This window comes from Pristiophorus japonicus, chromosome 3 (assembly GCF_044704955.1).
Source record: "Pristiophorus japonicus isolate sPriJap1 chromosome 3, sPriJap1.hap1, whole genome shotgun sequence".
Classification (NCBI taxonomy): Eukaryota; Metazoa; Chordata; class Chondrichthyes; family Pristiophoridae; genus Pristiophorus; species Pristiophorus japonicus.
The window spans coordinates 158,124,165-158,144,056 of record NC_091979.1 but is presented as its reverse complement, the minus strand read 5'-3'; the positions used below and the strand labels follow the sequence as shown (position 1 = coordinate 158,144,056).

At 43.6% G+C, this 19,892-nt stretch overlaps 1 protein-coding gene across 1 annotated transcript in view; it reads right to left on the bottom strand.

Annotated features, from left to right (window-relative positions):
- Nucleotides 1-19,892, bottom strand: part of kcnh3 (potassium voltage-gated channel, subfamily H (eag-related), member 3) — a 939,094-nt gene that overhangs the window by 700,696 nt on the left and 218,506 nt on the right. The window contains exon 2 of the mRNA XM_070875952.1: nt 14,476-14,610. Within this exon, the coding sequence (XP_070732053.1) occupies nt 14,476-14,610 (135 nt within the window). The remainder of the gene's footprint in view (nt 1-14,475; nt 14,611-19,892) is intronic.

Genomic DNA, 19,892 nt, shown 5'->3' with positions numbered 1-19,892 from the left:
CTCGCCAGAAGTGGCCACGCAGAAAATTCTTAAGATTTCCATCAGAATTATGGGATTGGGGGGAAGGGGTGACAGATTGGAGGGCACATAAACTCGTGCCTTCCAGTCTCGAACGAACAATCATTCAGGGCATGCCGGATGTGGCTAGAGCCATGGAGTCAACCATTCAGCTGATGCCTGTAGCCGCAGATTCAGTGTCCCTTGCGTTGGTGTCAGTCGCAGTCGAAGTAATAGATACTCTTTGCTCTCAGAACAACAGAACTTCAGAGGGATCTGATTGCTGAGTGACCAGGTTACTGTTAACTTTTTTGGTGTTGAGTTGCTGACTCTGGCTCGTTTCTTCTTGACCACAACTATACAGAGGTTCCATGTGCTTTTGACTATTGTACATTTCTTTAAGACAGTAGCACCATGTTCCTGAAACTTGCAATTACTGCAAACTGTTTGATGATTAGTCTGATGTGAGTCAATGATGCAGCTCAGTTTGTTAAAAGAAACTTACTTATTAATGAAGCACATGACTTAAAAAGTTTAAATGGGAAAATGTTTTTAGTGCAACAATTCTTTGAACAGCTTGGAACTTAACTATCTTTGAACTGTATAACTAATGCCGGCCTTTTGTCAATGGCCCCATCTGTGTAAAGGGTCACAAAGAACTAAAATAGAAAATAGTTATAACTGGTGCAGAATGTCAGAGCGAAGGCAGTTCTCCTGCTGCTCAGCGATGTAGAAGGGTCTGAATCTCACCTCAGTAATGTGATAATGACCAGATAATCTGATTTTTAGTGATGTTGGTTAAGCGATAAATATTGGCAAGGACACTGCTCTTCTTCAAAATAGTGCCATGGGATCTTTCACGTCCACTTGAGAGGGCGATTGGGTCTGGGTTTAACATCTCAGCCAAAAGACAGATAAATTGCGAGTTTATGCAATAATCAGGAATTATGAGATACTGTGGTTTCATTCAGATTAATTTTGGAACTTGAGAAGGAATCTCTCCAAAAATGAAACAACAAAATATGGCAGATGCTGGAAATCTGAGATAAAAAGATTGCTAGAAACATTCAGCAGGTGAGGCCCAGTATCTGAGGAGAGAGACATAGAAACATAGAAATTTACAGCACAGAAGGAGGCTATTCTGGCCCATGTTTCAGGTTTTTTCCCCCTCTCCCATTGCATAGAAACATAGAAACATGGAAAATAGGTGCAGGAGTAGGACATTCGGCCCTTCGCGCCTGCACTGCCATTCAATAAGATCATGGCTGATCATTCCCTCAGTACCCCTTTCCTGCTTTCTCTCCATACCCCTTGATCCCCTTAGCCGTAAGGGCCATATCTAACTCCCTCTTGAATATATCCAATGAACTGACATCAACAACTCTCTGCATCAGGGAATTCCACAGGTTAACAACTCTCTGAGTGAAGAAGTTTCTCCTCATCTCAGTCCTAAATGGCCTACCCCTTATCCTAAGACTATGTCCCCTGGTTCTGGACTTCCCCAACATCGGGAACATTCTTCCCGCATCTAACCTGTCCAGTCCCGTCAGAATCCTATACGTTTCTATGAGATCCCCACTCATCCTTTTAAACTCTAGTGAATAAAGGCCCAGTTGTTCCAGTCTCTCCTCATATGACAGTCCAGCCATCCCTGGAATTAGTCTGGTGAACCTTCGCTGCTCTCCCTCAATAGCAAGAACGTCCTTCCTCAGATTAGGAGACCAAAACTGAACACAGTTTTCCAGGTGAGACCTCACTAAGGCCCTGTGCAACTGCAGTAAGACCTCCCTGCTCCTATACTCAAATCCCTTAGCTATGAAGGCCAACATACCATTTGCCTTCTTCACCGCCTGCTGTACCTGCATGCCAACCTTCAATGACTGATGAACCATGACACCCAGGTCTCGTTGCACCTCCCCTTTTCCTAATCTGCCGCCATTCAGATAATATACTGCCTTCGTGTTTTTGCCCCCAAAATGGATAATCTTACATTTATCCACATTATACTGCATCTGCCATGCATTTGCCCACTCACCTAACCTGTCCAAGTCACCCTGCAGCCTCGTAGCATCCCCCTCACAGCTCATACCGCCACCCAGTTTAGTGTCATCTGCAAACTTGGAGATATTACACTCAATTCCTTCATTCAAATCGTTAATGTATATTGTAAAGAGCTGGGGTCCCAGCACTGAGCCCTGCGGCACTCAACTAGTCACTGCCTGCCATTCTGAAAAGGACCCGTTTATCCCGATTCTCTGCTTCCTGTCTGCCAACCAGTTCTCTATCACATCAGTACATTACCCCCAATACCATGCGCTTTGACTTTGCACACCAATCTCTTGTGCGGGACCTTGTCAAAAGCCTTTTGAAAGTCCAAATACACCATATACACTGGTTCTCCCTTGTCCATTCTGCTAGTTACATTCTCAAAAAATTCCAGAAGATTTGTCAAGCATGATTTCTCTTTCATAAATCCATGCTGACTTGGACCCATTCTGTCACTGCTTTCCAAATGCGCTGCTATTTCATCCTTAATAATTGATTCCAACATTTTCCCCACTACTGATGTCAGGCTAACTGGCCTATAATTACCCATTTTCTCTCTCCCTCCTTTTTTAAAAAGTGGTGTTACATTAGCTACTCTCCATCCATAGGAACTGATCCAGAGTCGATAGACTGCTGGAAAATCATCACCAATGCATCCACTATTTCTAGGGCCAGTTCCTTAAGTACTCTGGGATGCAGACTATCAGGCCCCGGGAATTTATCAGCCTTCAATCCCATCAATTTCCTTAACACAATTTCCTGCCTAATAACGATATCCTTCAGTTCCTCCTTCTCCCTAGACCCACTGTTCCCGAGTACATTCGGAAGGTTATTCATGACTTTGTTCGTGAAGACAGAACCGAAGTATTTGTTCAATTGGTCTGCCATTTCTTTGTTGCCCATTATAACTTCACCTGAATCCGACTGCAAGGGACCTACATTTGTCTTCACTAATCTTTTTCTCTTCACATATTTATCGATGCTTTTGCAGTCAGTTTTTATGTTCCCAGCAAGCTTCCTCTCATACTCTATTTCCCCCCTCTTAATTAAACCCTTCATCCTCCTCTGTTGAATTCTAAATTTCTCCCAGTCCTCAGGTTTGTTACTTTTTCTCGCCAATTTATATGCCTCTTCCTTGGTTTTAACACTATCCTTAATTTCCCTTGTTAGCCACATTTGAGCCACCTTCCCCATTTTATTTTTACTCTAGACAGGGATTTACAATTGCTGAAGTTCATCCATGTGATCTTTAAATGTTAGCCATTGCTTATCCACCGTCAACCCTTTAAGTATCATTTGCCAGTCTATTCTAGCCAATTCATGCCTCATACCGTCGAAGTTACCTTTCCTTAAGTTCAGGAACCTAGTTTCCAAATTAACTGTGTCACTCTCCATCTTAATAATGAATTCTACCATATTATGGCAACTCTTCCCCAAGGGGCCTTGCACAACAAGATTGCTAATTAGTCCCTTCTCATTACACATCACCAAGTGTAGGATGGCCAGCTCTCTAGTTGGTTCCTTGACATATTGGTCTAGAAAACCATCCCTAATACACTCCAGGAAATCCTCCTCCACCGCATTGCTACAAGTTTGGTTAGCCCAATCAATATGTAGATTAAAGTCGCCCATGATAACTGCTGTACCTCTATTGCAAGCATCCCTTATTTCTTGTTTGAGGCTGTCTCCAATCTCAGTACTACTGTTTGGTGGTCTGTACAGAACTCCCACTAGTGTTTTCTGCGCTTTGGTATTCCGCAACTCCACCAATCCCGATTCCACATCATGCAGGCTAATGTCCCTCCCTACTGATAGAGAATTCAAACAGGCTGCATTTCGACAGGCTGTGAAAATTCACAGACAACAAGTCAGAGATGCTACATGAGTGGGAGCATGTTGCATTAAGTCATCAATCAACTTGACATTTTAGGAGCTTGGGTAGCGAGCCAATTAAAAGGTTAAAAGATTATTAATTGAGCCAATAAGGTCAAAGAAGGCGAGTTCTTTTCTGTAAATTGATCTAGGTATAAATACAGCCATTTTGACCACGTGGTCTCAGAAGGACAAAGACCTGGCTTAAAGCCAAGAGCTTGTCGCTGTCTGCCAAAATAAAGTGACATTAAAACTACAATCGGAGTTCGTATTTCATTGGAAATTAAGAGATCTAACAATTTTGGCGTCACGAACACGATCGCTGAGAAAAGAAACTGAATTTTGGACATCGAACCTACATACTGAGGTAAGGACTCCTCTTTATAAAAGTCCTCGGTCAAAAGTCTAAATTCGCCTCTCCTTCTACGCAATTGCGAACCCTCCGGTTGGTAGTCGGCTCGAGGTCCGATAGACGTCTAAACTTCGGCGGTGTGTTAGTTAATTAATCATCGACCTATTGATCGGCTAGAAAGCCTACGACTCGAGACCCCAGTAAAGAAATCAGTATTATGGCAGCAGGAGATAAGAACAAAGAATTGCCTACAACTGTTAAAGGTGGGCAAGCACCACCTGAAGTTTCGCTAGATTTAATTCTCGAACAGTTGAAAGAATACATAGAGCAACAATTCAACTTATCTAAAACCTGTATTAAGATCGAACAAAAGTACGGAACCTCCAAAGGACAATGGTCCTTGGACGAGATTAAAAGGGTCTGGGGAAAAACAACCCGTATGAAAAATAAAGAGCGAACTAGATGGTCCCTAGCGGTTATGAGACAGATTCGAAAGCGGAATTAAATTATAATGCGTTCCCAACATGATCGAGAACTGACCAGTACAAAGGACCAATTGCAAGCTATTTGTGAACAGCTCCGACAGAAAAAACTTGAACTTGAAAAGTCGGAAGCGGAAGTTAAAGATCTTAAAGGTGAAATTAAAGAATGGAAAAAATCATTGGGTCAAGAGACAGTAATAGGAAAAGGAAAATGTATCGGTCAATTCCCAGGGTACCCATGTTTGGATAAATTAAAAGTGCAAACCTGAAGACACGACCGAGGAATAGATACGAATTCTGAATCCTCTGACGATACAGGGTGCGCTTTGCCCCATTTAAAAAAAGACGAGTTGTAGTCAAATCAGAAGAGACTGCGAATGAGGGCGGAACCAAAAAAACAAGGAAAAGGGTGTACAAAAAATACTTAGTTCATGATCCGGCAGACCCAGAGAAAATTGATAAATGGTCCAAGGAATTGCCCAATCCAAAGAAAGGGGGAGTAAAAACGTGGGACCAATTGGACCGCTTAAGAAATATATATCAACTTCATCCCTGGGACGGAGTGCAAATTTTGACCATAATGGTGCCAAAAACACAGGGAAGAAAATTGCACGACAAGGTAGAAGAAGCTTTGGGGCAGGATGAGCAAGAATTAGACACAGGATGGGAGGTGATTAAACACTGGCTGCAAGCCTTCAGTCCAGCTAAGACAGACTGGAGAAAAATTGCAGCCTGCCAACAGAAAGGAACAGAGGAGGTCCTGGAGTATGACGAGCGGTTTAGATGCACGTGGATAGAAGATTCGGGTATGAATAATACGGATGAGGAAATGGATGAACAAGTGTTTGGACCCCTGAAAGCAGCTTTCGTGGCAGGTCTAAAGCCAGAACTGTCCAAAATGCTTAAGGTAGTGTTACCGGACTGGGAAGGTAGAGGAACTACCTTTGCAGCATTGGTGGATCGATGTAACCAATTAGATCAGGATATGGGAGCTAAAGTCCGAGCTGTACAGGCTATGGGATGGAAATCCCAGGATTCCGATAAACAGTTATTAGGAAAATTACCCGGAAAATGTCATTATTGTGGGAAAGAAGGTCACTGGGCCAAGACGTGCAGGGCAAAACAGAAAGGTCGTGGCTGGGGAAGAGGACGCAGCCAGGGATACAATTCAGCCAACAAACCAGGCTTGTCACAAGATAACGACCTCATAGAAGCATTTAAGTGACTGACACTACAACAACAGAAGGAGTTACTTGGGATAGCAAAAAACGATTAGAGCCCACCCTGGCTCCCCTCCTCGCACTAATACAACAGAGGGGAGATAAGAACATGAGAACATAAGAATTAGGAACAGGAGGAGGCCATCTAGCCCCTCGAGCCTGCTCTGCCATTCAAAAATATCATGGCTGATGGGCTATATATAACTGTGAGGGTGGGCGATAAGGATGTGGACTGTCTTTTAGACACAGGGGCGGAATTAACATGCTTACCCCTACAATATGGAGACTTTTTGCCATTGGATGGTAGGGCACGTACAGCCTATGGAGTTGGAGGCCATAAAATGGAAATTAGAAGGACAACACCCCTGTACTTATAGGGCTGGGTCCACATGAACTAACCACGTCGGTCTGGATTGGCCCAGTATATCAACCCCTTTTGGGAATGGATGTTCTAATCCAAATAGATTCATCGTTGCATTTCAAGGATGGTCGGGTGACATGGTCAATTAGAACTTTGAAGAAAGAAGAATTGAAGGAATACCCAATATGGGCTAAAGATAAGAACGATTGTGGCCTACTCCAGATGGAGCCTGCGTCATTTGCCGGGACCAAGCCTCCATGCACTAAACAGTATCCCATCAGTCCAACTGCCATCGCAGGAATCTTACCGGTTATTCAGCAATTGCAGAAACAAGGGGTGCTTATTAAAACGCAAAGCTCCTCCAATAGCCCCGTGTGGCCGGTACAGAAATCTAATGAGACTTGGCGTTTGACTGTCGATTATAGGAAAGCTAACCAGTGTATTGATCAAAAAGCTCCTTTGGTCGCAGATCCCTCCACCATTTTTAATACCCTCAAACCGGAACATAAATATTTCTCGGTTATAGATATGGCCAACGGATTTTGGTCGGTGCCTCTGGCACCGGAGGTTCAACAGTGGTTTGCTTTCACTGTCCAAGGACAACAGTATTCTTGGACCCAGTTACCGCAGGGTTTCCACAACAGCCCTACGGTATTCCACATGGCTTTACAAAGCCATTTGCGAGAATTACCTCCCCTGTCATCCACAGTCATCCAATATGTAAACGATATCCTGCAAGCTTCAAACACGGAAGACCAGCATGATCAAGATTTACGAGCTTTGCTGGACCACCTTCGGCTGAAAGGACATAAAGCCAGCATCGACAAAGCACAAATATCCCAAGAAGAGGTTGTATACCTGGGACAAAAGATTTCACAAGGAAAGAGAGAACTTACCCAGGATAGAACTGCAGCCATTCGGGCTGCTAAAAAACCCACCACGATCCAGGAACTAAGGTTTTTTTTGGGATTGTGCAATTTTAACAGAAATTGGATTGACTCCTTCACACAGCTTGCTCAGCCACTGAATGATATTTTAAAGGGGAAACGTGCCTCTAAAGAAGCCATCACCCTCACTAAGAAACAGCAAGAGTTTGAGTTTGAAAAAGGCTTTGTGCTCGGCACCAGCTCTGGGAATCCCTGACAGTGGTAAGCCATTTACCCTGTTTGTCCATGAGAAAGAAGGATATATGACAGCTATACTGACACAAGAACATGAGGATCAGCAAAGACCTATTGGCTATTATTTGGCAAAACTGGATGCGGTAGCCCTCGGATGGGGAAGTTGCCTAAGGGCCATGGAAGATACATGTCGAGCAGTAATGATCTCTGCGGATCTAATCCTCGACCAAAAGCTGATTGTCAAGTGTCCCCACACCGTACATGCTTTGCTGTCTATGACTAGAATGTCTCAGGTGACGGCAGCAAGATGGACCCGCTGGACAGCAGTTTTGGAAGCTCCTAATCTCCATATCGTCCGGACCAGCCCGGTTAATCCCGTAACTATGCTCCCGATGTCAGAATCGAGGGAGCAAGAGGGGGGAGAATGTGAAGAGCATGACTGCGTGGAGATTTTAAAAGAAACAGAAGAAGCAGCCTTAGCAGCAGAGGAGCCTCTGCACAACCCAGACCTCATCCTGTTTACAGATGGTTTCTCCTTTGTTGACAATGGTACCAGAAAAGCAGGATGGGCAGTTACAACCTTATATGAGGTAGTGGCAAAAGGATGTTTACCCTCAGGAACGTCAGCACAACAGGCCGAGTTACGGGCCCTATCAGAAGCATGTCGAAAAGCAGAAGGACAGACAGCTAATGTCTACACAGATATGCTTTTGGAGTCGCTCACGACTTTGGTCTGTTATGGCGTAAAAGAGGATTCCTCACTGCTGCTGGTACACCTATCCGAAATGGAAAAGAAGTCCGAGACTTACTGGAGGCCATACAATTACCTCAGGAAGTGTCCCTCCTGAAGTGTAAGGCCCATACCAAGGAAAATACCACAGAAGCACAGGGAAATGCCCTAGCTGACCAGGCAGCTAAAGATGCCGCCTCACAGGGCGTTCCTCCAGAAGAACCAACACAGATGTGCAGATTGAAAGCACTCAGGACTTTGACACGAGACCTTCAAACAATACAAGGCGAGTGCTCCCGAGAGGAAAAATAGACATGGATTGAGGCAGGAATTAAGCTGTGTGAAGATGGTGTCTGGAGACAAAGAGTTACCGACAAGCCAGTCGCGCCACAAGCGCTTATGCCTTTTTTAGCCCAACAGATCCACTCGTGGGGACACTTGGCCTCACAACAAATGACGGCACGGTTCCAGAAAAGCTGGTGGGGTCGGGGATTTAAAAAACATGCCCAGCTGGTAACAGACCGCTGTGTGGTCTGCCAGAAAAATAATTCTGGACCCATCACGGTAATGCCCCAACTGAGGCCCCCTGCCCCTGTCGGACCATTCCAGCATCTGCAGGTTGATTATATATCTTTTCCTTCATGCCAAGGATACACTAACATTCTTGTCATGGTCGACAGATTCTCTAGATGGGTAGAAGCTGTCCCAACTAAAAGAGCCACAGCCAATCACACTGCAAAGGTCTTATGTAAGGATTACATTCCCCGATGGGGAGTCCCGAGTAGCATTGACTCAGATCAGGGAACACACTTCACAGGTGCTCTCTGCCAAGAAGTCTGTAGGTTACTGAACATTACGTGGGATTTACACTGTCCTTATCATCCACAATCATCAGGACAAGTAGAACGAATGAATCAAACTCTAAAACAACGGCTTGCCAAATATCACCAAGAAGGAACACCATGGCCCCAGGCACTACCAATAGTGCTATGTAGCATTAGGGCAACCCCGAACAGAACTACAGGTCGAAGCCCATTTGAAATTATAACAGGAAGACCCATGTCGCTGCCAGGAACTATCGATTTACGGAAAGCTGATGTTCACTTAATGAGTGACACTTTGTTATCATACTGTCAGAACTTAACCAATGCTATTAGTTCTGTTTCCCGACAGGTATCGGCAGCTTGGGGTAATCCACCCGAAGGAGGACATGACATCATCCCGGGAGTCTGGGTGTGTGTGAAAAAGTTGCATAAAGAACCTTTGGGTGCCAAGTGGGAGGGACCTTATCAAGTGTTATTGACCACCCAGGCAGCTGTTAAAGTCCAAGGAAAGAAAGCCTGGATCCATGCTTCACACGTTAAATGAGCACTCGTAACTGAAGCTGAAATCTATTAAGGACAATTACATTTTGCGAAAATGTATAAATTTACTGTATTATTGATTGTAGGTATTCTAGGCATAGGCCTACTTCTCACTAGCTGACCCTCTGCACCAAAGGGAAATAGTAGAGTAGCAAGGGAATTACATGTAAATACCTTTTTATATATGTCATACATTTATACCAAACAAGGTAACATTTCTAGCTGTTGGGTGTGTGCGCATATTCCTATTCACTCAAAGGGAGGGATTCCCTTGAGGCCAGTTTCCTTGAATATCTCGGAAATGGTTGAGTGGATAATTAATCAAAACAAAACAGGCAATGCGTTTCAGGATACGGAAAACTGGGCACGTAAATGGAAGTCAGCAGGTTACAATCTGACTACCTTTGAAGGGGGATACCAACCATGCTACAATAATTCCAAACGGCCCCCATTTTTTGTGATCACTAATACAACGGGAAAAGGAAGACCGGGGGAAATCGGTCTGTATGATTAGAAACATCAAAGGAGGCCAAAATATGGGGTATAGTAACTGCTCCCGGAATTATAATCAAGCCACGGAACCATCCAAACTGGGCCGATGTGGAAATTTTTAACGTAACGGGGATTCTGAATAAAACAGATGGAAAAGCCTGGACAGGCCCCGGAGTGTTGCTGACAAAGAAACAGCTAACATTCATTGCATATAATGGCACCTATTGGGTGTGTGGCCACAAGGCTTACCCTTGGTTGCCCCAGAATTGGATGGGATCCTGCTATTTAGCCTACATTGTGCCTTATATGTATCATATAAAGTCACTGTCGGAACATTTACACTGTCCTAAGAGAGCTATCACAGAAACAGAGAGGTTCTTTGCCATTCTGATCCCCAGGTATAGGACCGCCAGACTGGCAAGGGAATCCTTTAACATGGCATCTGTTGTGGAACGGGTAGCCAATGATACCTCAGAGGCCCTAGTTAAAATCAATGCAGAAATGGTAGCAATCCGCACAGTAGCCCTACAGAATAGACTGGCCCTTGACTACATTCTGGCTGAAAAGGGAGGTATTTGCACCCTACTCGGAACTGAGTGTTGCACATATATCCCAGATAGCCCCGACGAAATTACCCACTTAGCGGAGCATATCCAAAAGGAGGTAGAAAAACTTAAGCAACCCCCATCATTCACTTTGTGGAGCGGAGCCACTGAATGGCTAGGTTCAATAGGAACTTCATTGGTGGAAGGTTTAATTCTATTTGTTGTAATTATTTTACTTTTATATTGTTTGTTTATGTTGATTAAATGTTGTTGCAACCAGGCGGCTGTAGCTGCTGTCCCGCATGTGAGACACTTTGCAGGTACCAGCAGACCATCTGTACGTGGCACAGGGGTATGTTATGCTTAAGGGAAGGTTGTTTACTGTTTGAATTAAGATATTGATTTGGATTAAATTGGAATAAGGTTAACTAACCTACTAAAACCAGACTTTCATTGTGGCCACGATGGAACTCGGGTTGATGTAAATTTGTGTGGAAGCTACTAGTCCGGACATGTGGCGAAACACATTAACAAATTTTAGAAGGACATGTATGAAATTATGTTGTCGAATGTTTAACAAGTGACATCTGATGTTTTATGATTCAGTTTGTGAAAGAATCAAAGGGGGGTTTGATAGAGAATTCAAACAGGCTGCATTTAGACAGGCTGTGAAAATTCACAGACAACAAGTCAGAGATGCTACGTGAGTGGGAGCATGTTGCATTAAGTCATCAATCAACTTGACATTTTAGGACCTTGGGTAGCGAGCCAATTAAAAGGTTAAAAGACTATTAATTGAGCCAATAAGGTCAAAGAAGGCGAGTTCTTTTCTGTAAATTCATCTTTAACCAGCAATGCCACCCCGCCTCCTTTTCCTCTCTGCCTATCCTTCCTAAATGTTGAATACCCCTAGATGTTGAGTTCCCAGCCCTGGTCACCCTGGAGCCATGTCTCCATGATGCCAATTACATCATATCCATTGACTGCTGTCTGCGCAGTTAATTCGTCCACCTTATTCCGAATACTCCTCGCATTGATGCACAGAGCCTTCAGGCTTATCATTTTAACACACTTTTTGCCCCTTTAGAATTTTGCTGTAATGTGACCCTTTTTGTTTTTTGCCTTCGGTTTCTCTGCCCTCGACTTTTACTATTCTCCTTTCTATCTTTTGCTTCTGCCTCCATTTTCTTTCCCTCTGTCTCCCTGCATAGGTTCCCATCCCCCTGCCATGTTAGTTTAACTCCTCCCCAACAGCACTAGCAAACACTCCCCCCAGGACATTAGTTCTGGTCCTGCCCAAGTGCAGACCGTCCGGTTTGTACTCATCCCAGCTCCCCCAGAACCGGTTCCAATGTCCCAGGAATTTGAATCCCTCCCTTTTGCACCACTCCTCAAGCCACGTATTTATCTGAACTATCCTGCGATTCCTACTCTGACTAGCATGTGGCACTGGTAGCAATCCTGAGATTACTACTTTTGAGGTCCTACTTTTTAATTTAGCTCCTAGCTCCCTAAATTTGTCTCGTAGGACCTCATCCTGCGTTTTAACTATATTGTTGGTACCTATATGCACTACGACAACTGGCTGTTCACCCTCCCTTTTCAGAATGTGCTGCACCCGCTCCAAGACATCCTTGACCCTTGCACCAGGGAGGCAACATACCATCCTGGAGGTTCGGTTGTGGCCGCAGAAACGTCTATCTATTCCCCTTACAATTGAATCCCCTATCACTATAGCTCTCCCACTCTTTTTCCAGTCCTCTTGTACAGCAGAGCCACCCACGGTGCCATGAACTTGGCTGCTGCTGCCCTCCCCTGATGAGTCATCCCCCTCAACAGTACCCAATGCGGTGTATCTGTTTTGCAGGGGGATGACCGCAGGGGACCCCTGCACTACCTTCCTTGCACTGCTCTTCCTGTAGGTCACCCATTTACTATCTGGCTGTGTATCCTTTAACTGCGGTGAAACCAACTCGCTAAACGTGCTATTCACATCATTCTCAGCATCGTGCATGCTCCAGAGTGAATCCACCCACAGCTCCAGTGCCACAATGCGGTCCGTCAGGAGTTGGAGATGGACACACTTCCTGCACACATAGTCGTCAGGGACACCAGAGGCGTCCCTGACTTCCCACATAGTACAGGAGGAGCATAACACATGTCCGAGCTCTCCTGCTATGTCTTAACCCTTAGATTAACTTAAATTGGCAATAACAATGCTAAAGGTTACTTACTGATATAGAAAAGAAAAAGAAAAACTACTCACCAATCACCAGCCAATCACTTACCCCCTTGGCTGTGACGTCAGCTTTCGATTTCTTTCTACTTCTTTTTGCCTCCCTGCTGCAGCTGCACCGGTAGGCCTCTCCGACACGCTGGGCTTTTTGTAGGCCTCCGACGTCCCCGGACTCCCTGCTGCTCACACTCCCGCCTCTCCGACACGCTGGGCTTTTTGTAGGCCTCCGACGTCCCCGGACTCCCTGTTGCTCACACTCCCGCCTCTCCGACACGCTGGGCTTTTTGTAGGCCTCCGACATCCCCGGACTCCCTGCTGCTCACACTCCCGCCTCTCCGACACGCTGGGCCTTTTGTAGGCCTCCGACGTCCCCGGACTCCCTGCTGCTCGCACTCCCGCCTCGCCGACGTGCTGGGTCTATTTCTAGATGGGCAGGCTTGATGGGCCTGAGGGTCTTTTCTTCACCTTATTTTTGCATGTTTGTATACATCCATTATGCATGGACTTGCCCTGAAGTATAAACAGTACAAGTGCAGCAGTAAAAAACCCAGGCTAGATTACAGCATGATTTCCAAACACAAGCAGGTCCATGATGTGCAGAAATCTGCCCAGATATACCGCTATTAAAAATGTTGGCTTGCTCTTCAGTGGACCCAACTTCAATAAAAAATCTCCTCAAATAAACTTCTCTGATCTACGAAGTCTCTTATCAATTATTTCAGAGCTGTCTTTTTGTAGTTGAAATGAAAGAGAGCACAACTGTACCTTATTTTATTTAATCAATCCAAACTCACCTTTCAAAGGAAATATACTCACTCTCTGGAGGGCAGATATGTATGTCAATGCATGCCAATCCATGATGATGTTATTCACTAACCTTTTGGAAAAGCCACAATTTTCACCAGTAAGTTGCTATCACAATGCCTGAGGAATGGGGCCAGGGGTAAGAATACACAACTAATCTACTTAACCACCTTATATCTTACAAAAGCAAAATACTGCGGATGCTGGAATCTGAAATAAAAACAGAAAATGCTGGAAATCTCAGCGGGTCAGGCAGCATCTGTGGAGAGAAATAGAGTTAACATTTCAAGTCGCCCCTTCATCAGAACTGGCAAAAGTTCAAAATGTAACAGATTCTTAAGGAAGGGCACTGAAAGGGGAGGGGAGGAAAGAACAAAAGAGAAGGTCTGGGATAGGGTGGAAAGCAGGAGAGATTTGAGAGACAAAAGGGACGATGGGCCAAATTGAGATGGTAATGGCATAAGTTGAGAAACAAAAGATGAGTCTAGATAGGGTGAGAATGACAGAATAAGTTATTTCCTTTCTTTCCCCTTTCAGTGCCCTTTGCACTTCCTTAAGAATCTGTTACAGTTCTGACAAAGGGTCATCGACCTGAAACGTTAACTCTGTTTCCTCCACAGAGGCTGCCTGACCTGCTGAGACTGCCTGTTTTTATTTCACCTTATCTCTTAGATGGCCACAACTTGACATCCATTAAAACTATTATTGGTGATAATTATTCTACACTTACCAACCCATTTAGAGCCTCAAGCTCCTTCAAGTAAATAAAACTAGTACAATGGACTGGGACAGTGAAGTATTTTCCATGTTACACATTCAGTACTTCATAGACTTTATCAAAAGCATTCTTTACCTGGATCTTTTGTGCTGCCTGGTGCCAAATTGTTCTTGCAATCAGTGATGTCCTTATGCGAAGCCAGGAACAGCACAACCTCTCCCTTTTCATTCTTAATTGGAACAATATCTAGCAGACACCAAAAGGATGCACCTGAAAAATCAAGAAATAGAGGTTGGTATTATTAATAGAAAAGTTAGACCTGGAAGCCTAAATTACTGTAATACTGGCTGTAACGCATTAAATAACACTAATCAGAAAATCTATGCCAAAAGACCCCAATTCCTCTTACATCTATAGCGAATAATGGACATTAGGAGGTTAAGATTTCCAATACTGCCAAGTGTAGCAAAATCATGAACACATTAATAAAGAGCAGGTTTGTTATTTTCCCTTAATGTGTACACAATGACCTATGTCCAAGATCTGTTTTTGTTTAAAACAGTTGATATATATTATGCACATCATGCTACTCATACACATGCTCATAGCTTACACTCTCTCTGCACTCTCCTCTGAGTGGAGGTATGTTTAAATGGTGGGCCTGAAATTACGATGGTTTTGACAGCATTACTGACCTCTCCGCTAAGGGAAATAGATCTTTTCTACCCACTCTATCTAGGCCCCTCATAATTTTATATACCTCAATTAAATCTCCCCTCAGCTTCCTCTGATCCAAAGAAAAAAACCCAGCTTATACACTCTTTCCTCACAGCTAAACTCCTCCAGTCCTGGCAACATCCTCGTAAATCTCTTCTGTGCCCTCTCTAGTGCAATCACATATTTTCCATAATATGCTGACGAGAACTGCATGCAGTATCCTAACTGTGGCCTAACTCGTGTTTTATACAGTTCAAGCATAATCTCCCTGCTCTTATATTTTAAGCCTAGGCTAATAAAGGAAAGTATCCCATATACCTTCTTAAACACCTTATCTACTTGTCCTGCTACTTTCAGGGATTTGCAGACATGCACTCCAAATTCCCTCTTTTCCTCTACATATCTCAGTATCCTACCATTTATTGTGTTTCCCTTGTCTTGTTAGCCTTCCCCAAATTAATTACCTCAAACTACACTGGATTGAATTCAATTTGCCACTTTTCTGCCCACCTGACAAGTCCATTGATCTCTTCCTGCAGTCTGCAGCATTTTTCCTCACAATCAACCACATTGCCAAAATTTTGTATCATTTGTAAACTTCTTAATCATGCTCCCTTCATTGCAGTCTAAATCATTGATATACACCACAAAAAGTAAGGGACCTAGTACTGAACCCTGCCAATCTCCACTGGAAAAAGCTTTCTAGTCACAAAAACACCCATTGACCATTATCCTTTGCTTCCTGCCACTGGGCCAATTTTGGCTCCAACTTGTCACTTTCCCTTGGATCTCATGGGCTTTTACTTTTCTGACCCATCTGTCTTGTGGGATCTTGTCAAAAGTCTTGCTAAAATCCATGTAGACTGCATCAAATGTGTTACCCTCATTGAAATTCCTTGTTACCTCCTCAAAAATTCAATAGTGACTTAGTCAGATATGACCTTCCCTTAACAAATCCATGCTGACTGTCCTTGATTAATCCATGCCTTTCTAAATGATGATTAATACTGTCCCTCAGAGTTTTGCCAATAATTTGTTCACCACTGACGTTAGGCTGACTGTACTGTAATTACTCGGTCTATTCATTTCTCCCTTTTTAAACAATGGTGCAATGTTAGCAGTCCTCCGACACCACACCTGGTCAAATCCTCTGCTATTTCCTCCCTTGGTTCTCTTACCAGCCTGGGGTAAATTTCATCTGGGCTTGACGATTTATTTACTTTCAAAGATACTAAACCCCTTAATATTTCCTCTCTCACCCAACATTTCACACTTCTCCTCCTTAACTATAACGCCTACCATGTCCCTCTCTTTTATGAAGACAGATGCAAAGTATTCATTAAGAACCATACCCACATCTTTCACCTCCACACACAGGTTACCTTTTTGGTCTCTAATAGGCCCTACTCTTTCTTTAGTTATCCTTTGCTCTTTATGTAGTTATTAAACATCTTTGGGTTTTCCTTCATTTTACTTGCGATGTTAATTCAATTCCCTCATGCTGCCAGACACAATGAGGGTAATTTTAACCTAACTTGTTGGCTGGGGGAACCCACTGTGATGGGCAGAACACTGGTTTTACACTCCATCCAATATTATTCACCATTGACTTTTGGCTAAGGCAGCCTATAGCTACAGCATTAAGGTGCTGAACGTTCAACAAATGAGGTTAAATGAGACATCTCACCATCACTGAGGCTTCCTCAGGAGGAAATTTGATTGGCTGATTTGAGCCATTTTGAGGAGGAGAGAAAGTCTTCCAAACTATTGATTTATGCCATGAATATGCCAGTTCTGACAAAAGGTCAACGATCTGAAGCGTTAACTGTGTTTCTCCCTCCACAAATGCTGCCTGACCTGCTGAGTATTCCCAGCATTTTCTGTTTTTATTTCAGATTTCCAGCATCTGCAGTATTTTGCTTTTGTATTAAATCATGCCACTTAATGCTTCAACCAGAGTGCGTTGGCTTCATATATGACTGGCGTTTCTTACTTTGAGGACTAATGAGGGCAGCTTGAGCACAGTGTGGGAAGGGGAAGAGCTTTTGCTTAACTCCTTTTGTTCCTTCACTGACCTCCCCAAAAATGCACCTCTCCTGTAGGTTCTGATGCAGTTTTCAATGGCATGGACGGCTCTCCAGTACCTCACACTTGCTTCAAATGCAATCTCTGGCAATGAGTATTTGATAGCAGGCTATTTGCCCATGGGAGGCAAGATTGATCTTGCACTCAACACATTTGGAATCAGCAGTTGTTCTCTGCTCCAACTTGTTCTGCAGTATCTTTACACAGACTATCCTATCTTGTCTGCATTTATGCATACGTATTTACTGAATTTATTTCAATTCTACAGGAGCACACCAAGCACCAACTAATTCACACACACAGCAAACATTCATCCTGATCCTACAATCTGATTAACATACTGGCTTGTGCACGAGAACATAAATGACTTTAAAAAAATTAATATTTCAGTGATTGATGTAGCAGACGACAGGTCAAAAGTTCCCAACATACCAGCTGTCACACAACAGACATATGCCTCATGCGATGAGAAATGATGGATACGACAGTTCACACAAGGTCACCAAAGCAGATAAACAGCAGGAGACAGTTTTTTTTTATCATTTACACGAGTCAGCTTTCCTTCAGTTTCAAGATAAAGACTGCGCACAAACCATTAAAGATCATGATTTTAGAATAAATGTCATGCTTAGCTAAGTCTTCAGAACTAAAGAATTAGGTGATACCTCTTAGAATACCATTAAATAAAATGATGGGCCTGTACGGCAGGTTGGCCAGTATCTAGTCGAAAAAGATAGGTCAATATTTTCTGTGGAACCCATCATCTGAAATATTCCTTCTGATGAAGGGCCAGATTTAAAATGATTTACCTTTTTCTTTCAGATGCTAAAGGACCTCACAAACTTATCGAAACTTACAGTACAGAAAGAGGCCATTCGGCCCATCGTGTCTGTGCCTCTTTGGTAGAGCTATCCAATTAGTCCCACTCCCCTCCTCTTTCCTCATAGACCTGCAACATTTTCCTTTTCAAGTATTTATCCAAATTGCATTTGAAAGTTACTACTGAATCTGCTTCCACCACACTTTCAGACAGTGCATTCCAGATCAAAACATCTCACTGTCTGCCCCAGGCACTAGACACAGAGGGAAAACTAAGATTTGGGCCATTACAAGCACATTTTTACTGGGTAAAATGGTAAAACTTTAAGAGGAATAGAAGAGCAAAGAGATAGGGGTTGGGGCGGTGGGGGGGGGGAGGAGGGCGGTGAGGTCAGATACACAAGTCTGTAAAAGTGAGAAGATAAGTTGATAAAGCTTTTGCGAATATGGGCGTAGAGTATAAAAACACTGGGAGGATAAACACACAAATGTCAGTGTTCTCAATCAGGCCAAAATCCCTAGCATCGAAGCACTGACCACACTTGACCAGCTCCGTTGGGCGGGTCACATCATTTGCTTGCCTGAAACGAGATTCCCAAAGCATGCGCTCCACTCGGAACTCCTACACGGCAAGCGAGCCCCAGGTGGGCAGAGGAAATGTTTCAAGGACATCCTCAAAGCCTCCTTGATTGAGTGCAACATCCCCACCTGCACCTGGGAATCCCTGGCCCAGGACTGCCGTAATTGGAGGAAGGGCATCCGGGGGAGTGCTGAGCACCTCGAATCTTATCGCCAAGAGCATGCATAAACCAAGCGCAGACAGCGGAAGGAGCATGCGGCAAACCAGACTCTCCACCCACCCTTTCCTTCAACCACTTTCTGCCCCAACTGTGACAGAGACTGTAATTCCTGCATTGGACTGTACAGTCACCTGAGAACACACTTTTACAGTGGAAGCAAGTCTTCCTCGATTTCGAGGGACTGCCTATGATGATAGATGTGAATACATAAACAAAGAGGTACTGCTAAATCTATACAAATCATTGGTTGCGTGGTAAAATATTAAGTCCAGTTTTGAGGTCTTTACTTCAGGCAGGAGGTCAATGCCATGGCAAAGGCGCAGAAGAGATTCACGGAGATAGAAGACTATCGTTAATAGGAAGGATCTGAGAAAATTGGATTCTTTTCAGCAAAACAGAAAAGGTCAAGAAGAAATCTGATAGTGATGTTCAAAATTATGAAATATACTGATAAGGGAAACAGGGAAAATTATTTTCACTGATGAGTGAGTCAGTAACTAGATAAACTAAGTTGAAGAAATCACCAAATTAACAAGAGGTTTTTGGAAATTTATTTTGTGCAAAGTGTTGTTAGAACATGGAATATCTGACCAGAATCAGTGGTGAAAACAAAATCCAGAATAGTTTTTAAAAGGTATATTTGAAGAAGAAAATTTCTTTTAAAAGGTATGGGGAATAGGGAGGAGAATGGAACCAAATGAATAGTTCTGTGAAACATAGAAACATAGAAACATAGAAAATAGGAGTAGCAGTAGGCCATTCAGCCCTTTGAGTCTGCACTGCCATTCAATATGATCATGGTTGATCCTCTATCTCAACACCATATTCCCGCTTTTTCCCCATACCACTTGATGCCTTTTGTTTCTAGAAATCTATCTATCTCCCTCTTAAATATATTCAGTGACTTGGCCTCCACAGCCTTCTGTGGTAGTGAGTTCCACACGTTCACCACCCTCTGAGTGAAAACATTTCTCCTCATCTTGGTCCTAAATTTCCTATCCTCTATCCTGAGACTGTCACACCTTGTTCTAGACTTCCCAGCCAGGGGAAACATCTTCCCCACATCCAGTCCATCAAATCCAGTCAGAATTTTATACGTTTCAATGAGATCCCCTCTCATTCTTCTAAACT